The 24,186-nt window shown below is 40.9% G+C and overlaps 1 protein-coding gene across 4 annotated transcripts in view; it reads left to right on the forward strand.

The window, feature by feature from the left end:
• LOC110966161 (WD repeat-containing protein 49-like) overlaps positions 1-21,929 on the forward strand; it is a 39,628-nt gene extending 17,699 nt beyond the window's left edge. For 2 of the 4 annotated variants that reach the window (XM_051957849.1, XM_051957851.1), the window contains exons 12-18: positions 2,113-2,228; positions 5,191-5,321; positions 11,318-11,419; positions 11,655-11,765; positions 16,784-16,974; positions 19,785-19,982; positions 20,990-21,929. In XM_051957849.1, the coding sequence (XP_051813809.1) occupies positions 2,113-2,228; positions 5,191-5,321; positions 11,318-11,419; positions 11,655-11,765; positions 16,784-16,974; positions 19,785-19,982; positions 20,990-21,214 (1,074 nt within the window). In that variant the 3' untranslated portion in view covers positions 21,215-21,929. Of the gene's footprint in view, positions 1-2,112; positions 2,229-5,190; positions 5,322-11,317; positions 11,420-11,654; positions 11,766-16,783; positions 16,975-19,784; positions 19,983-20,989 lie in introns of those variants that run through there. The other 2 variants (XM_051957850.1, XR_007945830.1) reach the window with 2 other exon arrangements.
• Positions 21,930-24,186: the final 2,257 nt, after the last annotated feature.

A 24,186-nucleotide genomic window follows, 5' to 3' on the forward strand; every position in this document is an offset into this window, starting at 1 on the left:
TGTGCTATGAGACAATTATGATAAAAAATATGGCTCTGCATCATTGAGATAGTGTGTCCTTGGCTTATTCTTTCACCAATTTTTGTGTATTGGCAAACTCTTTTTACTAGCTGTTCCTGTACTCTTCATTTCTGTGTTTGTGCGCTGCAAACATGTCTTCCATTCATTTTGTCTGAAATTTGGAAACTATTTCAAACCTGATGTTCAGTGACTATTTTGCCACAGTTTAAAGCCCTACTTAATGACTCCAAGCTTACTACAGTTGTTCTCAACTGATAAATAAAATAATTACACATTTTGTAATTAATGTAATCAACCACATCAGCTCTCGGACCCCATGAGTCCTTGTGAGAATGCAGCCATGTGCATCCTGTGCATGTGCCAGCGGCATCGGATAAACTCACAGTGCCATTTGAAACGACTGCTCACGTCACCCTAAGCAGAAGAAGCAGACACCCTTTGGGCCAATTAGTGACGAGATGCATCAGGTCTCTAATTTTCATCAACACTGAACCCGGTGTGTAGCAGTTAGGGCCATTCACAATGTCAAATTTGACCTTTTAATTACAGCGTCCCCACTGAGTCAATCAGTGTTTCTTTGTTAAATGCCACAAACACAGACTACGTCGTCATGTGAAATTGGACCGATGATAGGTAATATTACCTGGATGTCAGTGGGGGATTCATGTATTCTAGGATAATAGCTTAACCGCTCAAACCAGGACCAAAGCCCGTTCCGTATTTACTACTATGCCATTGCTCCTTTAATCACTTCTGTCAAATGTAAATCAAACTAAAAAATAGTTGTATCATTTTCATGAAAATTCATTAAATTATTCTGTAACTTTATGAAGGCTGACAAAAGGCAATAAAGCGTATTTTTAGCAACAAATACTTTTGCCTTTGACACTGTGGATAATAGGATCCTTACTGAACAGTGTGTAGGTATCAAAGTAACTCTGCCTATATGATTTATCTGACAGATGGAAGCTTCTCAGTTCACTTGCCCAATTCTTCTTTGACTGCAGTTCTGCTGACTTGTGGCGTCCCTCAAGTATCCATTTTGGGCCCCATCCTCATTTCATTACATTTACCTTGAAATCCATTTATAAAAAACACAAGAGTTGTTTTTTGCAGAGATTTTTTTTTTGTTGTTTTGTTCAAATCTATCCGCCCATGAAAACTAAAAACTAAAACGCAATGTAGCCGTTGTTTTATCCTTTAGCAAATATTAAAATGTGAATAGATCTAAACTTTCCCAATCTTACTGAAACAAGGCTAACACTGGTATGTCTGATTGATCAGACCTTCTGGATGACCCGATCGATTTGATGTGGGAAAAACTCTAAAATAATCTTCAGCGGTTTCTTCAAATTTGACAGATCAGCACAGTGATCAAGACTACCTTTTTTCAAGAAGACTTTAAAGAAAGTTACAGGCCTATCGCTGTCCCAAAAACTTTTCAAAAGTTCATGTCTTTGTCATTACTTGTATATTGAAATTACTTGGATGTTTGCACAAAACCATCATCTCATCGACATAATCTTATGTTTTGTTTTTTTTAAGCTTTAAATAGATTGGCACCCCTTTATTTAGCAGAACTATGTCATTATACTCCAGTTAGGGCAAAGATCAGTCATCCTGATGCACTTGGATGTTTCCGAGATCCAGGCACAAAAAAGGATGCGATGACGCCTTCGCAGTAGCTGGTCTTAATATCTGAAATAGTTCACCTATTCATGTAAGACTTCAAAAACTTTTAAATCGCTGCTGAAGATCCAACTATTCTTTTTGGTATTCAATTCAGTTCAACCTCGGCACCCTGACTCCATATCTTAGTCTGTAACTTTTGATTCTTGTTATTTTACTTCCTTTTATTCTTATGTTATTATCCTCTATTCACATTTGTCTTTGTTCAACTCTTGTTTTTATATGCGCTTTCTAAATCAATTTGACATTGACTTTGATAAATTTCCGGAGAAACATTAACATGACATGCTGAATAATTTTCTCTGTTAGTGTTCAAATTCCATGAAAACCTAAATACTAACAGAGAAAATCACAACACGCTCCATCACAACACGTCGAAGTGTCATTTTGGCTTTCTTTCAGGTCTGGGACTTCAACGGCCGCTGCCTCCACAGAATGAACGCCGGGTTGGGCCGGGCCGTGGACATCTCACAGGTGTTGTTGCTGAAGAGGAGCATACTGGTGATGGGGTGGGATAGGTACGATATTTGTGTCTATTTAACTGTCACTAGTGTTCATGTTTTAAACACAACATCATTAAGTTAAATTTTGGCTTTAGGATTAAACTGGGTTCAGTTTAGGGTGAGGTCTGAGAGGATGCATTATATCCGTGAGTGTCCTCGCAGAGATAGAGGTACAAACATGTTTGTGTGTCTGTTTGTATCTGTGCTCTCCTGCTCTGTCTGCCTGCCAACAACTCGGAGCCAACCAGACATCTGGACCCTAACAAGTCAGAACGCTCCAGGGTGCTCACATGCGCTTTACTATCACTACCTCCTATTTGTGTGAGAGTGGGTGTGGGTGTTCTTTGTATACACCACATCACATCTGCTCTTCGTCATCATCATCATCATCATTTCACACCCAGTGAGCTGAACTCAGCAGTGTGCCATCATCAAGTTATACGACTCCCTCTTTTTCTGTCTGTCTCATCTCCACATACACCTTGCACACCAACACACACACACACACACACACACACACACGCACGCACGCACGCACTTTCTTGCTCTCTGGGGTGTCACACTGGTAAAGAGAACACAGACGACAGATCAGCAGCAGTAAAAGAAAATAGTGTCGTTATGACTTTCATCACTCATATAATTTCCTGTTTCTTCACATCAACCTAGACCACAAGTTTAATCCATATAGTGCGGTGTCGCATGGCATCTAATTCAAAGTCCCATTGCCTTCTGCTGCTCAAACGATCTCATGCAGGTCGAAAATATCCACATCCCGCTGATAGACATACTTCTCAGTTTGAAGCCATAGTGCATCATTATTTTCCTTCGCACAACAATAAAAGGAAAAGAGTGCTGTGGTGACATAGAACAAAAGATTAAAGAAGTATAACTCATTGCAGGTGTGCTAAAAGCCCTTGTGAGACGATGAATATTAAAGTGTTGCATATTCATGATATCCCCTGTAGCACTTGAAGGAACAGCCTCCATGTTCATTACAAACACTGTTTTGATGCATCGCAGGTGTAAAGCAGAGCCTGAATCTGTTGCAGGGAAAACACTATGTCTGCAATAAATAATTAATTGTTTATTATTAAGTCCAATTGAAACTCTATTGCTAACAATTTGTCCCATTTAGAACATGCAGCTTCTTTCTTTGGTTGGAAATCTGAAAGCCACTGGTCCAGATTTAAGTTGAAATGGTGATATATACACATAGTACTACCACTACGTCTGCTAGAGTCACTGCTATAGTAACGCTGCTGCTATTACTATTACAGCCGCTCATACTACTATTGCCAATGTTATGACTATTATTACCAATTCAGCTGCTGCAGCTACTAATTTACTTACTAGTACAACTTGAATATTGCTGCTACTGCTACCATTACTGCTGTTGCTAACCTTACTAGCACCAGTACTATATTACTGCCACAACTCCTACTGTTGCTCATTACTGTTACTGATATTAATGTTAATATTAACACATATTAGTCATACCCAACAAAGCAAATTGACTTTGAACTGTCTGGAAGAGATAAGTCAGTGATGATTGGCCACAGACTGTACATAAAAGATGAACATGGCCTCAGGGTGTGAAGAGTGAAGCTACAGCTTGGCAGTCATAGCTGAAACATTTATTACAATAATGCCTTTTTGTTTCTATCAATAGTTGTTTATCATTTTTAAGGATCTGATCTCACCGTGATGCATGTTAAAAAACAGACAGCAAGTAAAACCCAGAGGGCGACCAAGGTGAAACTGCCACACCGGAGGGTAAGGTGCCTAAGAACTGACCAGGAAGACCCCTGCACTGACCCCAATGTCAAATCCGTCAGGCCCCGGAAGAGGTTGTTGAGACTGTGTTGCTTAGATTGAGGTGGTGGAGGACACATGATCATGAATGTTTTTAGACTACGGACACAGACAGGAGTGAGACAGGAGACCTAGGCAGCCATGGACTAGCTCGCCTTGGGATACCTGCAGGGAAGCCAGCAGGGAGAATGGAGAGAAGTGGAGAGCAGCACCTTTCACTACCAAGAGATATAAGCTGTTCATTAGCCAGGGATGGAGCACGCTGGGTGCTTGCTCATGCAACCAGACTTTGTGATTGTTATGTTTTATGTCCCCACGAATCTAAGAGATGCATAGAGCCACAAAAGGCATTTAAGCTGAGGAGATGAACTGAGAAACAAAAACAAGGTATTTCTCTACATTCATTGGAAAATAAGACGACTCAAAGCAAGCTTCTGTTCAGAAAATGAGGTCTGCCTGTTTCAAAAATGCACAGAGGCCAGGTGCAGCTCACTAGCTGGGGGACCCCATGGGGACCATGTGAAGGGCGTCCTGGCTTTAAAGCTTCAGGTGGATTAAGAAGTGGCCACAGGTGCACCCAGTCACTCAGATAAAGGCTTTAGGGGAACAGCAACCTGGAAAGTGGGAGAAAGAGACAAACACTCACAAAAACCTGCCATCACACAGTCAGCCATGACAATGTGCTTTTAAGGTGGTTTACATGTAATACATTTTAGTTATACAATTACACATTATATCGAATGAGTCTCTTTTTGTATTGATGGAGTCTCAATCCCAATCACTAATACATATCTGGGAAAGTTTTTTTTTTTTTTTTTTTTGCCCAGCGCAAAGTGATACCAATGTTTTATTGCCTTAAACCTGCATTCTTTCTAATGCCCAGCAGGGAGGACTCTTTGGTTGCAAGAAGCAGTCCAGTTGTATTGAAGTCAATAGATAATGACCATACCTCACCCTTAATTTATCACCTCTGTGAACATTTTCCTAATAAGTTTCTGATCTAAACTGCTACATGGCTACGTCCATCTTTTATATACGGTCTATGTAATGGACAAGAGTGTCTATCAATATATACAGAAATCCTATTAAACTGATACATGTGGTGTGCTCTCACAGATCTTTCTCACTTCTCACCACCTCCTTCTGTCTGTGTTTGTCTCCGTAGGATGTTAACAGTTTTCCGTCTGCATTCCTTCTCGCAGTCTTTTGTTGAGCCCTCCGAGTGGAAGGGAGGCGTTCAGCATCGCGGTGATGTTCTCTGTGCCGCATTCCAGCCTCCACAGACTCTAGTCACAGGTGTGTATTTGTGTACACAATGTAAGTGGTTTTTTATATTGTTTTTTTCTAAAATTACAGAACAAGAAAAACTAAAAAACAGTTTTTTATTAACAAACTGACAATCTTGTACAGAATTAACTTGCCTTTGTACAGAAGGGAAAGTCATTATGTTCATGCCTGTAGTTTTATGTGCTCTCCTTTCTTTTTGAATTACACATTCACAGCTTTTTATTAGAAATGAGTACTCATGCAGAAGAAGGAAATGGAAAGTGGAAAAAAAGGCTTGGAAATTAAAAGAAGAATCTTAGGGATAAAAAAAAAACTTCAGCAAAATGAAAAATAACAGGGAGCAGTTATCTGCTGATTAAAATAAGCGGTGTTGTTATCAAAGGACTCAAGCTCCACACTTCTCTCTCAGCTGGAAATAGCTCTGTGTGTTTATGTGCATGTGTTGGCAGACACAGACTTAATATATTTCAGAGATCACAATCAAACTGTACATATGTGGCCACCTCCACAGCCTTGGTGTGTGTTACAAGTCAGAACTTTCTGAACGCTGTGTATAATATAAACACAAGAAGAATTAGACGATTTAAGTGAAAAACAAGGGAGAACTAAGTGAACCGAGTCTGGTCTAATTAGAAAGTCCCCGTGTGGTTTGAACATACTGTAGATCTATCAGACCCTTTTAAGTCGGTCCTTCCCTGTTGGCCTTTGTTAATGTAAGCCATGCTGCTCAAAGATAGAGTATGTTAGATGTTTTTGGCAGTTCTTTTGAAACTAAATTGGCATTTTATTCCTCAAAGGAACAGCGGTGTACATTTTCTCTAATGGGAGCTGACATTTGCCTCCTCCACACACCAAAACTTTAAACAAGGAAACCTGTTAGTTAAGTTCCAGCCTAATTAATATCCGTAATTAGAGCTGCATTAAAGGCAAGTACTCTGGAAAGGTCAAGAAGTGTATACATGTATATAATGGGGAAAAAACACATATTAATATCTACTTAGATGACAAAGTTATAAATGCTTCTCTGTGCACCTTCCTTTTCTATATTTTTAGTTTCTAATTTTAATTCCAAATCTCTCTTCCCCTCATATGTGTGTGGTAATAACTATGCACTGCTCGGAGAGAGCTCAGAGGAACAATCAGTGAGAGTACTTCTGTTGTAGTGGTGTTCTTATGCACAACTTTTTTTTAAAAATGCTAGGAAAATTATACATTGTGCTAAATGATCAATCAAAATGGTCATGCAGCTGATGAAAGCATGCGTTCAGCGATATGAAATGGAAATGACTCACATATATGAAGTCAGGGTAGAGTTCTAAAATCACACCAGCACTGATTAAAATACAGGGTGCCTCTAGCTAATGGAGGACCAGACGAGGAGCCTTCTCTCCAATCACAGTATTTTTTTATTCCACTTGTGCACGCTCATACAGACTTCGGAGCTTGTCTTCAAAGTTAGTGGGCTTAATTTTAACGTCTTTTTTGATGGTGTTTGTGAACGAGGGAGGTTAACTCTGTGGTTCTTTGTTTACAACTGCCACGGTGTCACACTGAGCAGCTCACAAATGTCTACCAGCATTAATGAGACGAAGAAGATGCACATTAAATGAACAAAAATCTGCATTTTAACAATACAAGCAGAATTACCAGGTTAGATAAGGGCTTCAGTATGTGAAAACGGCATTACTTTGAAATTTCGGCGAGGCCCCTTAGCGCTCATCACTTTCTTAGATTTTTGTGCCTGGGGGATTGAACTGGCAATCCTCCAGTCGCTGGTCCACTTCTATAACCATCAAACTACAAACGCTCTGCACCCAATTTGCCCCAGTGCGCTCTTCAGTTTGTGAAGTTGTATCACTTTGGCTCACGTATTGAAAGTTCAGCCCCAGTTTACCAGTCTCAGGGAGCAGAGCGCCGACATAAACAGCAGACCCTCTCCGGCCTTCCGAGAGAAATCAACCCCATAGATAAATATTGAGAGCGATAAAGTGAGGGATGGAGGAAGAGGAAAGGTAGATAAGAGGGGTGTGCTCGAAGCTGGAGGGAGAAATGGTTTGGAAGGAAATGAATAGTTGAAGCTGGAACAAAAGCACAATTCGGGAGCTACTTTGTGAACTTGGAAACTTCTTCAAAGTTCGCTCTGCAATTTCTTTGTCGGTGTGTTCGGCTCCTCGCTCTGCCTGCGTTCCCTTTTTGCCAGTCTCTGACACCGCTCGTTCACTTCTGTTTATTTTTTACCTCATCTCCCTAGTTTAGCCTGCTGCATCTCATTCCTCCATCTACACACACACACTGCCTTACACGGCACCCTCCACCTCCAATTTAATCCAAAAGCCTGATTTTAAATTATGTTTATTAGAGCTCTTGCAGTGGGAGTGAGGGGAAATGAGACAGGGTGCTTTTGTGCAGGTTGCACAGCTGCAGAGTGGAGGTTAGTATATGTTAGAAAAACACCATTATATAAATATACGCTGGTATGTTTGTTGCTAAAATGGGACTGTGTGGTTGCTTTTTCCTCACTTAATTCAGAAAATCATTTTGTTAATAGTTGGTGGAAGAAACTGACAACACTAAAGCTATGATTTAATGCACTGTCAGCAGAGACTTTGCTAGAGAACCCACTTGATCACTGATATATTTTTCTTCATAACCTGCTGTCACTCAGCCAGTTGCTTTGTGATATTGATGCCTCCAGATGTCTTTGCAACCTGTCTGCTGAATGCAAATCACTCACTTCATAAACAGTATTGCATATTCTAAGCTATAATGACAATGTTTACAAAGACAAAATATGAAAAGAATGTCTTTATGAGTGATTTGTGTGCATCAGAAATACAACATTTTGGTTTTTAGTCATCAGCTCTACTGGTAAATCCACATCAGCTAATGTCTTGACCAAAAAACTCATAAAATGATGTAATTCATTCATAAATTCCTCCTCCGCTTTAATATCCTGTGTATCGCTCTCTTCCCGCTGGCCTTTGGGCGTATTCGAAAAAAGGGGTGAATCACATTCCCATTTCCTGCATTTCCACACCTATCTACTCGCATACGAAAGTAAAAGGTGCATGTGAACTATTTGTGTGTGATTTTCGACATTAACTGCACAATTTCTTTCTTCTACAAATTCAGCGAGCACAAAGACGGCATCTAAAAGCGATGACGCATTAGTTTCAGTTGGCAGCGCATTTCTTCGGGGTTGCAGTGAGTAATGCTGTTTTCACATCAAAGCATGTGTGCTGCCAAGTTGTGTAGTAGCGTTGCCAAGTGAAAGCAGCGGTGGCATCATGGCCACCAGTGACAAAAGTCAATTTAAAGTTCTGCTTGGACTCGCACATGCTCAGGAGTGTGTGTGTTTGTGTGTGTGTCTGTGTGTGTGTGCGCGCTGTATCGTGTGTGTACATGCATCTACTGGTTTGTGTCTCAAGTTGAATCAAGTTGCAGCAGGAACATTTGGCTGATGTGGGACTGAAGCTTCCTCATCCATATTCAGAGTCTTTGCAAGGTTCCGCTTGACTTCTCACACAGAGACACTGTCAAACACGCACACACACACACACACACACACACACACACACACACACAGCAGGATCCACGTACACAGGGGTCCTGTGCACCTCCTTCAGTCACAACCCCCACATTTCACTCTCCTTCTTTCCTCCGATCCCTTAATCCTCCGTGGTTGAACACCTTCCAAGCGACCAAAGACCAACTCATCTAAACTTTGCCGGATGGCCCAAATGTTTTACAAATGGAGTAGCAGGTGCAGAAACCAGAATACTCCATGACAGCAATGACATCTCTTTTAAGTGGAGGACACTCTGTAAATGTGTATGTTGGAGAGTATTACTATGTGTGTGACAAAAAGTTGCATAAAACCTTTAGTGGCCAGGAGGTGCTGCATAATATCTGATAAATTAAATGAAGAGATGTCCCTTGACTCGATGTCGGCCGGGGCTCAGGACTGCAAGTTCAGAAATGAGTGTGGAGACGGAGAGAGGTGAGCTGACTTGACCTCTGTTGCCCTTTGTAGACTTAAGGCTACATTAGTTACACATTTTTCTTTTTCTTTTACATATGCAGTACAGCTGCCCTCAGAAAGTACATACTGTTTTATGCAGCATGCATACAACTGGGAAATCGTACTTTGTAATAATCTTGCACTTGAAGTTTTGACCATTGCAGCCTGTAGTACCAAATGAGCTCTTATCTCTCCATCACTCTTGGTAGCTCAAGTTTGTTCATAGTCGTGAGACATCGTGACATATGTGATGTAACTGTTCAGAAGACTGCGGATCAGAATGACCAGAAAACCATGCCGACATCCATACTGCAAAATCCAACGGGACATGTCAGGACATCTGTGCACTGTTGGTGTACTGCATTTGATGTAGTACATACTGGGACTCTTTTTTTGGTACTATATAGTATGAAAGTATGTTGCTAGTTGATTTGCATTCTGGATAATACAGACACCATAATATGAAGGAAGAAAATCTGAAATGAGAAACTTGTGCCGTATCACTTTTTTTTAAATGTCTGACAATAGCATTGTTACCATAACTATTAGTTCTTTTTATGCACATTTTATTAATATTGCAGTACTGCATTGGGAAAAAGTTAGCAGAAAAAGCATAAATTCAACAAAACTTACCCCAAAAGTGCTATGCTCGCTTTAGACATTTTCAAAAAAAGAGTTCAGAATTTGTCATGGAGACGCCTTTAACTTCAGCAACTGATCTGCTGTTTCTGCTCTATATGTTGTCATCGTCTCCAGACACGACAGACAAGTATAAATACAAGTTCTCTGATCCACAACAATTCCTGAAGACTTTACTTCATTTTTCTCCTATAAGCCAAAGTTTTCTCCTCTTCTTTGAGTTTTTTTTAGTAGTTGGCTGACTTCTTCTACTCATTATTAAACCCATGTATAACATAAGCCATACTGCCGCCTTCCGATGACACTGTGCGGCTCTAGTTTAATCACATTTCATAAGTGAGCTTCAAACTGGCTCGACGGGTGTGTGGAAACATGGCTCATGTTATGGGAATGAATGTGTGTGTTTGTATGTCCCTACTTGTATGTCTTCTACTTTCTGTTCTGGGCCTATGCACTGTGATCTCTACTACATGTGTGTTGTAAAAAAAGGTGAGGGCTTAGTGCATCAGATAACTTTTGAAAGTTAATGAATTAAGCCATCTGCATCTGAAAGCTCGACATTGTGCAGATGATTCAGATATCCATACTTACTCATTCCCTCTGTCTTCGTCGTGCACGCTTGCTCTCCGTCTCTCTCACACTCACACACACACACACACACACACACACACACACACACACACACACACACACACACACACACACACACACACACACACACACACACAGGACATGATAAAAGTCGCTTGAAATACAGAAGCTGGCCCTGGGCTGCATGAATAATGCAAGCGGCCCACTCTCTCATAAACTTTATACCTCCTATTGCTCACACACTCTCACCTCCCATCGCCAAGACTCTCCTCACACATCTCATTAACTCCCGCTGTTCGACTGTCGAACCACCTGATGAGATTTTGGTTTTATCTGATAAACACACACACACAGACATTCACACACTTTCTTATATATAATGCAGATTAATTGAAATGCTCTTTCTCTTGAGGAGAAAGTTAAGGTTTGAGTGGTGGAACAGATGGCAGCTGGGGACAAATGTTGAGCCTTATCCTCTTTAAAGTGGTTTTAGAGGCTGGTTTGCATGCTTCAGCAGCAAGAGGAATGTTAAAAGTGTGCGTGTGGAATGACAAAAAAAAGTTTTTTTGTAGTTTGTTTACATTTCTTTTGAAAAGATGATGCTTTCTTTTGCCCTTGGTGGGACTCAGAAAGCTTGTAAAGCTTTTACAGTGAAATTTCCTCTAAAACTGACTGCCATAAAGCATAGCGAAATTTTAAGAAAGCCTCTGATGTGTTGTGACTTTTTGTTTTGTCTCACCTCTGATGCATGCAGGAAGCTATGATGGAGAGATCATAATGTGGAACAGCAGCACAGAAAAAGCTTTAAAGAGACTGCGACCGCATGCTGAACATGAGGACAACAGGAGGAAGCAAGGTCTCACTTTCACAAACAAATGCAAATAAATTCAACAACTTATTCTATAGTTACATGATTTTTATTAATTCTACAGCTTCAAACCAGGATATACATCATTTTTGTCACACTAATTCTAAATTTGTCCTGTTCCTCTGCCTTTGATCTGACTCGTTTTAATTATTTTCTTCTTTTTCTTCATTCTCTGGCTTACATGTGACTGTCCTCAATTCTCATATTGGTTTGAATGACAAAGACAACTGCATTGCCATCACCAGACTGTTCTTCATACCAGGACGCACATCTGCGACTGCAACTACAGGTGCAACACCATTATTACAGTCACTACATACAGTGTCCATGAAAGGTATTTAACCCACTTGGAAGTTTTTCCTTTCAATGCTTTTTGACATTGAATCATGGTTCATTTGATTTTCCTTTTGAAAATGGATTTCAACAAAATACTGCCAATTAAAATAAAAGCATGAAGTGAAGAGAAGCATTAGTATCCCTTCCCTTTAAGTCAGTGTTTAGTAGATTCACTTTTGACTACAATTATTACATGAAGCCTATGTGGATAGATCTCAGTCAGCTTTGCACATCTGGACAATGAAATTTTACATCAATTTTCTTTGCTGAACTGCTGAAGTTCTGTCAGGTTGCATGGAGATCGTAACTGAACAGCAATTTTCATGTCCAGCCACAAATTCTCAGTTGGATTGGGTTCTGGTCTGAGGCTCCAGAATATTCACCTTCCAGTCTTTGAACCATTTCCTTGTAGCCTTGACTGTAAACTTTGGGTGATTATTTTGATGTAAAACAGATCTTCCCTCAAGTCTCAGTTCTCTTTAGGACTGCTTCAGGTTGTCCTCCAGGATTTCTCTGTACTTGTCTGCTTTCATTTTGACCTCTGGCTTTACAAACCCACAAGGGGCTGCTGCTAAAAATCATGCCCTCACTATGATGCTGCCACCACCATGCTTCGCAGTGGGAAAGGTGTGTCTGTGGTGATGGTCATGTATGGTTTTGGTCAGGGAAACTTGGTGTCACCCTGATGGCCATAAAGCTTAATTTTGGTCGCATCAAACCAAAGAACCAGCTTCCAAGGCTTGTAACTCCTTCAGGGGAGTCATAGGTGTCTTGGTGGCCTCCCTGACTAGCCTCTTTCTTTCACGGTCACTCAGTTTTTGAAGATGGCCTGCTTTAGATAGATTTATGCATTTGCAATATTTCCTCCATTTCCAGCCCGGTCTCACGGGGATTCGTGAAAGTGTCACGTCAGTTTTTGTTTCGGTTTCGTGCGCACCAACACGATGTCGTCATGTTTTTCGTGCCGCTCACCACGAGCGAAACCCGCTGTGGTAATCACATCTGAAAGTGGTTTATACCGGCGGATTCATGACGATTTAAGCTGTCCATCGGCGTTTGCGGCCGCCGCCGTGGCCGCGGCCGCCAGACATCCGGCCGCAGCAGCAGCCGCGGCGGCGGCCGCAAACGCCGATGGACAGCTTAAATCGTCATGAATCCGCCGAATTTGCATAGGAACTTAAAGAATGTCCGGCGGCCGCAGTGGCGGCCGCAGTGGCGGCCGCAAACGCCGATGGACAGCTTAGATCGTCATGAATCCGCCGGTATAAACCACTTTCAGATGTGATTACCACAGCGGGTTTTGCTCGTGGTGAGCGGCACGAAAAACATGACGACATCGTGTTGGTGCGCACGAAACCGAAACAAAAACTGACGTGACAGTTTCACGAATCCCCGTGAGACCGTGTTGCCATTTCTTAACGATGGATTTAGCTATACTCCAAGGGATATTCAGTGACTTGAAAATTTTCTTTCATCCATCCCCTGATTTGTGCTGTACAAGAACTTTTTCACAGTGTTGCTTGACGTGTGTGGTAGTTTTAGCCAGGAGTACTGATTCACCAGTAAATGGACCTTTCAGATACAAGTGTCTTTACACAGCAGTCACTTGAGACCATTTCATTAATTGTGCGACTTTTTGCACTGGTTGGCTACACCTGTGTTGAATTAGGTGAGTCACTTTAAAGTGTGTGAATATTTATGTAATCATTTAATATTTTATATTTTTAATTAATTTACATTACTTTGAAAAAAATCCTATCAGTTCATTACGTAAGTCTTTTATTGTAAATTCTTGTTAAATAAAGCCAAATTAATTGACACACAATTCAAAATCTAAAACTATTAAAAGGAGAAAACGTCCATTTGGGGTGAATTCTTCATTTAACTGTCTCATCCTTATCAGAGACTTTGTCAGAATTTCTGTTGATTGTTAAAATAAAGGATTGGAGATTACATAATGTTTGAGAAACAATGGAAGGCAGCTTTGCCTCTGCAGTTTTCCCAAAATAACAGCAGGGATTACATGTCAATAACTATTTACCATATGAATTCTGTATTTTTACTTCAGGGACGTTGTTTTCAAAATTTATACGCCATCTGCCGAAAAAATGTTTCCAGTTATATTATATTTATAAAATGTTGCCAAGTCAGAAACCAGAGGGAGTTGTAGCCTTTTTGTTTTGAGGTTGAAGCCCATTTAAACATACTCAGTATCCTTCTTGCATGAATACTTTATAGTAGTTGGAGCTGCTTTGTGGGAACCTGCATATCTAAGAATTGTAGCTGATGCAAACAGTGAAGTTACATTAGGAAACTGAAAGAGCTCTGCAATCAAAAGCTTTTAAAAAATATGAATTACACTGCATATTCAGTCTTGTTTTAGATGATGAATACACAGATGCGCATTACTTTGTGTTTATTGTGTTTGCACATTATAATGACAGAAAGACAGTGGGTATTTTGTGCTAAGATACTGTACAGTATTTACACATCAATGATTCTTTGATGTGGCAAGTTTTCCGATTTTTAGCTACTTTTCAGATGCAGCAACCCAAGTTCTGAAGTTTACTTTTTTTTAAAATTTATTTTAACAATACATGAGGTTGCTTGAGTTTTTAAATACATTTTGATTTAGTCTGCTGCTCCTGCTAACTGCTCGGTCTGTGCCAGCTGCTCAGACTGACTGTGGTAATGAGGTGTGTGGGTCTGTTGACAAGGTTTAACCACACAGTTGTTATCAATAGAGCAGTGTGTCTATGGGCTTCAAGAGTGCCAGATACAACTCATTTAAAGGGAATAACTTAACACCTTTTGGAGGAGCCTTGGTCATATTGTGATCCTGCATCTACTTGACAAAAACTCTGCTGCAAGAAGGTTAAGATAAATCTGGCTAGACTACTGTCAATCAGTGATTGTACAGATAGAGAAGGCTGAAAGAATTTTTAGTCTTCTGCGAAGAAGGTGTTGAAAAGATGCCGCTGATGTCCTTCAGGTGTGTTAAATCATTGAGATTCACCTTAGCAACAAAAAGGGCATTTTTATAAATTATTATAACCTCTAAAGGTTTTGTCACCTTCAAGGTGGCCTCGGTGGATTGGATTTGTTCTTCCAGCACATCCTACAGATGAATAACTAAACTCACATCTGGGGAATATGGAGGCCAAGTCAACACCTTGAAAACCTTTTCAAGTTTCACAAACCTTTCCTGAATAGTCGTTGCAGTGTGGAAGGACGGATTATCCTCCTGAAAGACGCCAAAGCCATCAAGAAATGCTGTTGCCATGAAGAGGTGTATGCGGCTTCTGCACGCATGTCTTCTTCAAATATTGCATCCTGCTGCCATTTCCTTCCCATGTAAACACATGTCACATTGTTCACATGATATAAAAGAAAACATGATTCATCAGACTAGGCCACCTTCTTCCATTGCTCCATGGTCCAGATCTGATGCTCATGTTTCTCGAATTGGGCTGTTGGCAGTGGATGCTTTGGACTCTGTGGGTTGCATTGTGGACCCTATATGGCTTTAACTTATTCTAGTGCATCCTGGTGCTCTTTGTCACACTCCTCAAGCAATTGGGCAGAAGCTGGGAGCCCTAAGGAGAGTAGCAAACAAGCTGGATAGAAGAGGTAGAGCAACTGTTTACAAGGCCCAAGTGAGAAGTGTAATGGAATATGCATCATTGTCAAGGATGAGTGCTAGCCCGACAACACTTGGTTTGCTGGACACTATCCAGAAGAAGGCACTTGATATTATTGGTGTAGACAGGGACAAAGCTAGAATAGAACTTAACATCACGGCCCTCCACCAGAGACGTCAGGTGGCAGCAGCTACAGTCCTCTATAAAATGCATACCAGTATGTGCCCAACAGACCTTCGTGCTCTGCTTCCTCAGCCTTACGTTGTTAGGAGAGCCACCCGTTTCAGCCTATCAATGCCATGCCATGCACTTGCAGTACCAGTGTCAAGAACAGTTTCCACAGGACGGACTTTTATCCACACTGCAGTTCATGTTTGGAATAGCTGGCCAGATTGTGTAGTTGGTGACATCGCAGAGGATGGTGTTGTACCCTTCAGGAGCAGGGTGCACGAGTATTTGCTGTCATGTGTTTAAGGCTTCTGCCCTTACACTCCAGTTTCCTTGTTGCTGTGAACCATAGATTAGGCCATGGAAATATCTTTCATAGTGCATAGTTGCCTATGCTAGATTTTGACTTTTATCATTCCTCATGGGCTATTGTTCACTTTGCGTTTTATTAAAAAAAAAAAATCCTGAGCAGTTTTTGCTGTTGCATTTTGCACATTGTGGTGCTTGGGCAGGCCACTGTCATGCCTTGCCTTCAACAAGGTTTAAATAAGAAGTACCTGTCAAAGCAACATCATCATTAAGCTAGGACCCAAGGTTTCCCAAGATTGTTACTACATTGTAACAAGATGCTGAAAACAGCTCCCTCCTACCTGAACTCCCTTCCACTCACTACGCTTAACCAACAAAAAGTATCTGATCCAACCACCACAACAGAGTGGTTACCCAGCGGTGGAACAAGTTACCAAACCCTGTTCAATCTACAGAGTTCTTCTCAGTCTTTAAGACCAAAGACCCAGCTCTTCACTGAACACCTGTGCACTTGACAGACTGAAAAAATCTCAAAGCATTCCTATTACTTCCCCTGTAGGCACCCAGGTGAACTTGTTTTATGGAACTTATGAGGTTCTCCTGACTAGATCCTTGCTTGTGTTGTATCTACTCTCAGATGTATGATAAAAGCATCTACTAAATGAAACTGTAGAATTAAATGTCATACTCTTTACTTGCTAGTGGTTATAATGTAGCTTCTCGCTGTACATTTAAAACGGATGAGAAATCCACATTCTGGACCCCATGTCCCCACTCTGATGGACTTACTAAACCTCTTTCTCCCATTTGCCTATTAAACTTACCACAGGCGCAAATGTTTGCAGAAGTAGATAGTGGTGATTTCTCCAGACATTTATGTTTCTGCATTTTTTACCAGGTGGTGCAGATTTGGTGTCTTGTGGTGGTTCTGGTGTGGTTCAGCTCTGGAACACCCAGTATGGCTGTCTACTGGGACAGTTCACAGCTCACAACAAGGACCTGGGATCCATTGTCATGACTGTCAGCCCCTGTGGAAAATATTTAATCACAGCTGATAAGGAAGGAACAATCAAGACATGGGACATGAAGGTAAGTTTTCGTAATGGACCTGCACTGTATAGAATATGCTAGCCGCAGGCAACTGCATTAATTGACACTAAAACTGAAAACTGCTGGTGGAATTTGTGTGTACTGTAACAAGAAGAGGAGAGAGAATGAAAGAAAAAAAAATGATGGAGAGTTGTGAACACACAGCCAGAACAAGTGACAAAGCTCAAGAGACTGTCTGTAATAGACAGTGAAGAAAGAGCAAACCCTTGATATTTCCATTAGATCCCCCTTGTTGTTCATTCTAAAAATGACAGCACTGTCTGTCATTTTGAAGCCTCAGCAGCCTTGTAGAGTGCAGCCAAGATGGTCAATCATTCAGAAAATCTCCACTGATATATTAGCAGAAAGAGGTAATGTCCCCGTCCTCTTTGGGGTTTCACTTATGAATGAGATTGATATTGTTTGCCTTTTGAATTGTCTAATTTTTAACAGAAGTACATGGAGTTATGTGTGAAAACAAGCAAATTAGCATCAACATTTTAAGGCAAGTTATCTCAATTCGAAGTAGACATTGCCCTTAAAGAGTGTAGCTAGTATCAGTAGTTTCATCCAGGTTCACTGACAGTCACTTTATCAAATGAGCACATCACGTACATCACATTTCTTTAGCAGCTGAAGAGTTTCTGGTACCTCAGAGGGGTCTTTTCGACTTTCTGACTCTGATTATGGAGACTTGGATCGTGCTATCGGTATGAGGCGTAGCTGCATCACTGTCATGCTCATAATTGCAGTAAAAGAACACCCTCTTGGGTATTATTGCCACAATATTCAGAGCTCAACTCTCTGTCACAGTTTATAAGAGGGGATGAATTCAGATGGGTACGTCACATTTGGCTCCCAGTTTAATTTATGGAGATTTATGTATGTATGTAGCAGGGTTGAAGAAGTTGGGCAAGCTCAGTGCTCTGGTAGAAATCCTGTCCTCCGGCAAATTTGGAGCATGCTTTGGAATCAGCTGGATGACTAACATGATTGCACAGTATAGTGTTGTGTGCTCAGTCACAGGACTTCTCAGTTCAGTCCCGGGTCTCACCCTAACACGATGCATTATATAGTCTGTGTAAACATACTTTACCTAGCTCTGTAAATGTTGAAGAGGTGGTCAGGAAGGGGTAAAGAGATGATTGTGTTACTTTGTATGACCTTCCAAAGCTAAAAACACTGACAAAAATAAAAAAAACATTGGTTAAACAGTGAGCTGCACAGTGGAGTAGTGGTTAGCACTTTTGCCTTGCAGCTACAAGATCCCTGGTTCGTGTCCCAGCTTTCCCGGGATCTTTCTGCATGGAGTTTGCATGTTTTTCCTGTGCATGCGTGGGTTTTCTCCGGGTACTCCGGCTTCCTCCCACAGTCCAAAAATATGCTGAGGTTAATTGATTACTCTAAATTGCCTGTAGGTATGAATGTGAGTGTGACTGTTTGTCTGTATATGTAGCCCTGCGACAGACTGGCGACCTGTCCAGGGTGTCCCCTGCCTTCGCCCGGGTCACCTGGGATAGGCTCCAGCCCCCCATGACCCTAGTGAGGATAAAGCGGTGTATAGAGAATGGATGGATGGATGGTTAAACAGTGCGTTTTGTCCAGTTGTATAAGATGCAAACTTCATCATGTGTGGTCAGTTAGGTTGTTATCTGCAGTAATGATGTGCAGTAATTAATATTGGCATCAACATTAGCATTGACCAATAGAGGCTTTAAAATAAAATGTAATTTCCTGGGGAATGTGTACATTTCAAAAGGGTGGCCTTCATGATAAGCAGACATAAGATTATGTAATTTCCACTACAGGAGAGAGAAAAAAGAAAGTGCATATGTAGAGGAATCATAAATGGCGGCAGCGGCGGCTTGTTACACAGATGGCCCGAAAATTCAGATCCTTTTTCATTTTTAGAAAGTTCTGGCCAACATTTCCTGATGACAGATTGAACCCAGTGTAAACCGACCTTCGTTGCCTTCGTTTTGTCTTCAGCAGAGGTCTTCAGCATCTTGTCTTGTGTTTATGCAACGAAGTGAAGCGCGACGTCAGTCGGCAGCCACCCGGCCATTCGGGTGGTGTTTACAAACACGAATGGAGGAGCCGAAGAACATGGCGGGATGAGCCGAAGTGAGCCGAAGGCGCAGGGAAGAGACGAGCTCCGAATATTTTCGTCTGGGGGGAGGAGGGAGTGATCACATAGACATATGTGTATATGTTATAGACATATGTGTATATGTTTATGTGATCACATGATGAGATGAGCCGATAAGTGCCGATGTGGGCCAAAGGCGGAGGGAAGACAGTAACGCGGCATATTCTTTCCGCCCGGTAACGTCCGACAGGGGGTGGGGGGGCGAATATTCGGATACCAAATTAATATCCGGATAGTGCCATAGCGAACGAATATCCGGATATTCGGGTCCAGCCCTATAAGCTACAGACCCAAAGAAAACTCAAGAACAATGCTTTGTGTGGATCATGATGGTGAGGATGCAGGCCTCTTTTCTAGGAACAACATCTTCAACTTAGTGTCTATATATTGCATACTAAAGACCTTTTATGTTAATTTCCTCAGTCAAACTTCTATTATGCATTTGTCATTATAGTTGACAAAATTGATGGTGGCCAGCAAAAAATGAGAAGCAATAATGAGTAGCAAATCTACTCTGTAAATTGTCTTTTGATGTGAGAGAACAGAAAGTTTACAAAAATATGAATGAAACACATGTATTTCCAAATGAACAGGTAGAAGTTTTGTTCCACTCAAAAGTCAAAATCAAGATTGACTAATATTTCGCTGATCTCTACCTCAGGATTACTGTCTAAAACCAGGTGAAAAGGTGAACGAAGAACTCCCAAAACTACTGCGTAGTTTTTGCCCGCATCTTGATCAGGTGACTCACCTGGAGACGTGTTTATACGGCGACAGACTCCTCCTCCTGTCTTCATCGTCAGACTGCAGTGTTGCCCTTAGCTACCTGCCTGGAGACACCATCGGTCTGTTCGGACAGGTAAACAAGCACACAGTTCATTTAAGTGCACTGCAGTTGCTTGAATCACACAAACATAACCCGCCTCGTTTGAAATAAATTGTTTGTCGGATGGAGATATTGTTCAGCACCACACTGTCAAGGTAACGGCCTCAGATCCTCATGGTTGAAATGTATAGCGGTGCGGGCTGCCTCTGATAAAGCCTAACCTCCCACTCTGTAGCGTGCTGGTGGGTGGTAGTATCCAGTTGATGAAATGGATGTGAAATCCAGCATCAAGCCACGGTTAAGTGTGTGTGTGTGTGTGTGTGTGTGTGTGTGTGTGTGTGTGTGTGTGTGTGTGTGTGTGTGTGTGTGTGTTTCTGTCAAAGGAGACCCATATTAAGTTTGCCTGGGGCGGTGTCTGCTGAGTGTTGCTTCATTTCAGTTTGCCTCAGGCCCACACACACACACACACACACACACACATGCACTCACACACAGTCACACAAATGTATTCATACAAATCTACCGCAATGCAAAGAAGAACATGCACAAATGAAAGCAAACATGCATGTACACCTACATACTCTGTATAATAGAAGACAGCAGGAGAAAATGTGCTGGTTTTCTTACTATATGCATAAACTGCTCCGTTTAAATGTGTGGTTTTGTGTTGCTTATTCTTTTAAAAGGTATTATGACACATTTAATCTTCTCACATTACTTCATTAGACACTGTTGGATTCATATATTGTCTGTGCTGTGCTTATCAGGGGGGAATTCTAAAAAAAACAAAAGAAAACATCCATATTCAGCATATCAGGTTATCAAAGGATACACTCTTAATTATGAATATGTTTCCGAGCAAGGACAAAATACAGAGACAGTAGTTCACATTAAAGAGCTTCCCACTACAGTTTAATGAGTGCGTAAAGTTTCATTGGGACCAGACTGCATGTTTATGTTTCCAAATCCAGATGACTGTGGTTAAGCTGTTGAAACATCAAGGTCACGAGGTCATCTCCACTGATGTTTGTCATGTGTAGGACCACTGGTGCTTAGAGAGATCTGGACCACTGCAGGGACCAGAGCAGGACCAGAGGGACCCCAGAGGGCGAGAAAACACCAGACTGGAAGGAAAGAGATCACCTGCAACGCTGGGTGAATCTAATACTGACCCAGGACATGACAGTGCTGCAGAGGAGGGAGGAGAGAGGATAAAAGATGAGGAGTGCGAGAGAAAGACAGAAGTGGACACAAGTGAACCTTGATGCAGGTGAAGATTTGCTTACATTGTGCCCTATTTGCAGCAAATTCAGCTTCATCTTCACTGTGTTTTTCCAGGAGTCTGCATAGTGTTTTGGAGCCGTCGTGTCTTCACGTGGTGTGCTGTGACTTGAATTGGATGTCTGAGGCATTCAATCTTTTATTTTATGAAACAAAATCACCATTTACTCTAAACTATGAAAAATAGTGATGATAGTTCACAAAAGGAACCCAGGCATTGTCTGTCATGAAGGCGCAAGGACTTGAGTCATAAAAACACTGCTAAATTGCAGCTTTTTCACATTTTATTTCCATGCCCGAGGACAGTATGATGTGTAACCATGAATAGTCAAGCTGTAAAAAATGAAATGGCATTTGGATTCTGTGATTCTTGCTTTTTAATGCTTAGAAAATAGAAATAGTCCAGCATGATTTCAGGGGATTAGACTGGTTTCAAAATGATTGCACTGTAGTGACATAAAAGCTAAGAAAAGTTGAGACGGTCTTTACTGCACTTGCCAGAGTCACTCTCCTATTCATGGCCGATAGCTTCAGGCTCTGCAGAGATTCAACAGTGCAAAGAGGAAACTCTGATTCTCGGGGTTTTCTGGATCTGTGTCATGGATTTTCATGTTGTCATTCTGATGGGACTCATATGAGTGAAAATATGGAATAGATAAATGTATGTTATTATAATAATTAAACTAATCTGTAAAGATGCTGAGTGGATATGTTTTTGGCTCATTTTGCTGAATATCTGGCTGTATTTATGTCATGTTGGGGTGTGCAGTCTCAAATGTGGGAGGTACAGAAAACAGACGGTTATCACGTAACTGACAACAAACTGGAATAGAGAATAGCACCCATCTTTAGAATATGTCACAATGTATTTGTCTTGATGTCCTCTTGCAGTTTGTGTTTCTTGCTTCATTCCCTTTTTAAATTATCTATACGCATACTAGACATAAAGTAGCTTTCTATCATATTATACTATAACTTGTCAGGAATTGATCATATTTGTGTAAAAACTATATTAAATATTCAGTTTTAGGCTTGATTTAGTGTCTTCATGCTGAGCGTAAGAACTCATAAATCAAAATATGTTTACTGCAGACTGAGCTTTAGATTTACTGTTAAGAAAATAACACTTTTGGATGTTTTATGGTAAACGAGTGGGTATACTAACATGGAAAATCAGCAAACAAGCCAAAAAAAAACACATTTTTTTTTCTCCAGAAAGTCCATTCAGAGTCTAGTTGGTGTACTGTAGACTCTTGCGTAGATGCCTCACTCCATAAAGGTTTGAGTAACTACTATGAGCATGGATGTTCAGTCGTAACCTTTAGGAACAGTGCAGTAAAGATAATCTGACCTTTAAGTTTAGATTTTATTGGCACATCCTAAGTAACTACAACTCCTGGAGAGTCAAGATGAAGAGATACAAGCCCAGGCATTTAGAGCTACATTTGAATGTCAATATTCTAACATGCTGACATGATAATGCTAACATGTTGATGTTACACCTGTGTAATGTTTCCCATGCTCATCATCTCTGTTTCGCGTGTTTCAGTCACCACAAAGTACATGAAACATATCTTTAGGACTTTTAAAAAATATTAAATCATAAACCAAAGCGATGTAATAGCTGAAAAGTTGACCTACTGATAGTTCTAGATCACATAAAAATCCATATTGCTGGTACTAAAATGAACACTGGAGTGGAAATTTGAGCATCTAAACCAACTTACATCATTATCAGCTCAGTCAAAACCTCAAAAGTTATGGTGTGGATGAAGAAATGTAAGAAAGTCCTCAAAATCCACAATATTATATTTCAGTCTGCACCAAAGCGGTGGTCTGGCCGGCCAACAGATCTAACATTGTCATGCACAGAGCCGCTCTGCTCCTGTGGCTAAAAATCTGTCCAAGGCTATCATCAAAATGAAAATGAGAGTTAATTGCTGGAATGAACACAATTCTGATATCATATAGTATCATTTCTCCAAAGATATCAGTACAATTAAGTCTTTTACAGTAATGTGGCTATTGCTATTCAGGGCGCTGCGGCAGATCTGCAAAGTGTTTTGTGCTTTTCTTCAGAGCCAATGTTCAGGCTTTTGTGAAGACATTTTTACACACAAAACATAAAGAGTGCAACTTAAAAATCATGTCAAAAATAAAGATGTGTCTTTAATAATGTGCGTTTAGATTGGAGCTTGTAGTGAAAGGTGTTCTTTTCAAGTGAAGAAAAGAGATGTTCTCTAGTGGAGTGCGTGGCTTTCAGTTAGCACAAATTATATGACTTCTGTGAGAGACAATGAATTATGCTGAGCTGTTAATAAAGGTTGATCGAACATGTTTGCCCCTTTAAAGCTGTTTAACAGAGGTGGATGTAATATTTAGCTCTAACAAGGGAACGAAACACTTTTTTTATTCTTCTTATTATAACCTAAGTTCACAAATGATCCTTACATGACCATAAAAATGTAAGCAATCAGAAGAATGATGTAATATTAATCCACAGTGGAATAGTTTCTGAAGGATAATGAAAATGGTGGAGAGGAGAATTTAACTGTCTCCGTAAGCCCAAGGGCAAATCAAATGACAAAGGACTTCACATTTTAGAAGAATAACCAACTTCTGAAACAATTGAAAAGTGTGAACGGCAGGAAATGTGCCCAGTGTGACTCTATGGGGGCAAATCAATAAACGAATCTCTATGTGTGTGTGTATGTGTGTGTGTCTGTGTGTGTGAGAGACAGTGAGTGTGTATACTGTTCTGAGATCATCAGAAAAAAGTTTGTGTGGTTGATTTGGTGGAAGGTCCAATTGGCAAGTGTTGAGCGGGCTGTCAGCCAACTACTGGGCATGAGGTGAGGAGAGGCAATGGCTTTACTCCATCACCAGCTGAGCGTGTGTGTGTGTGTGTGTCTAAATAGCCTCAGTCCATCAGAGCGACCATTCACTAGTGAGCGAG

Source organism: Acanthochromis polyacanthus, chromosome 13 (genome assembly GCF_021347895.1).
Source record: "Acanthochromis polyacanthus isolate Apoly-LR-REF ecotype Palm Island chromosome 13, KAUST_Apoly_ChrSc, whole genome shotgun sequence".
NCBI classification, from domain to species: domain Eukaryota; kingdom Metazoa; phylum Chordata; class Actinopteri; family Pomacentridae; genus Acanthochromis; species Acanthochromis polyacanthus.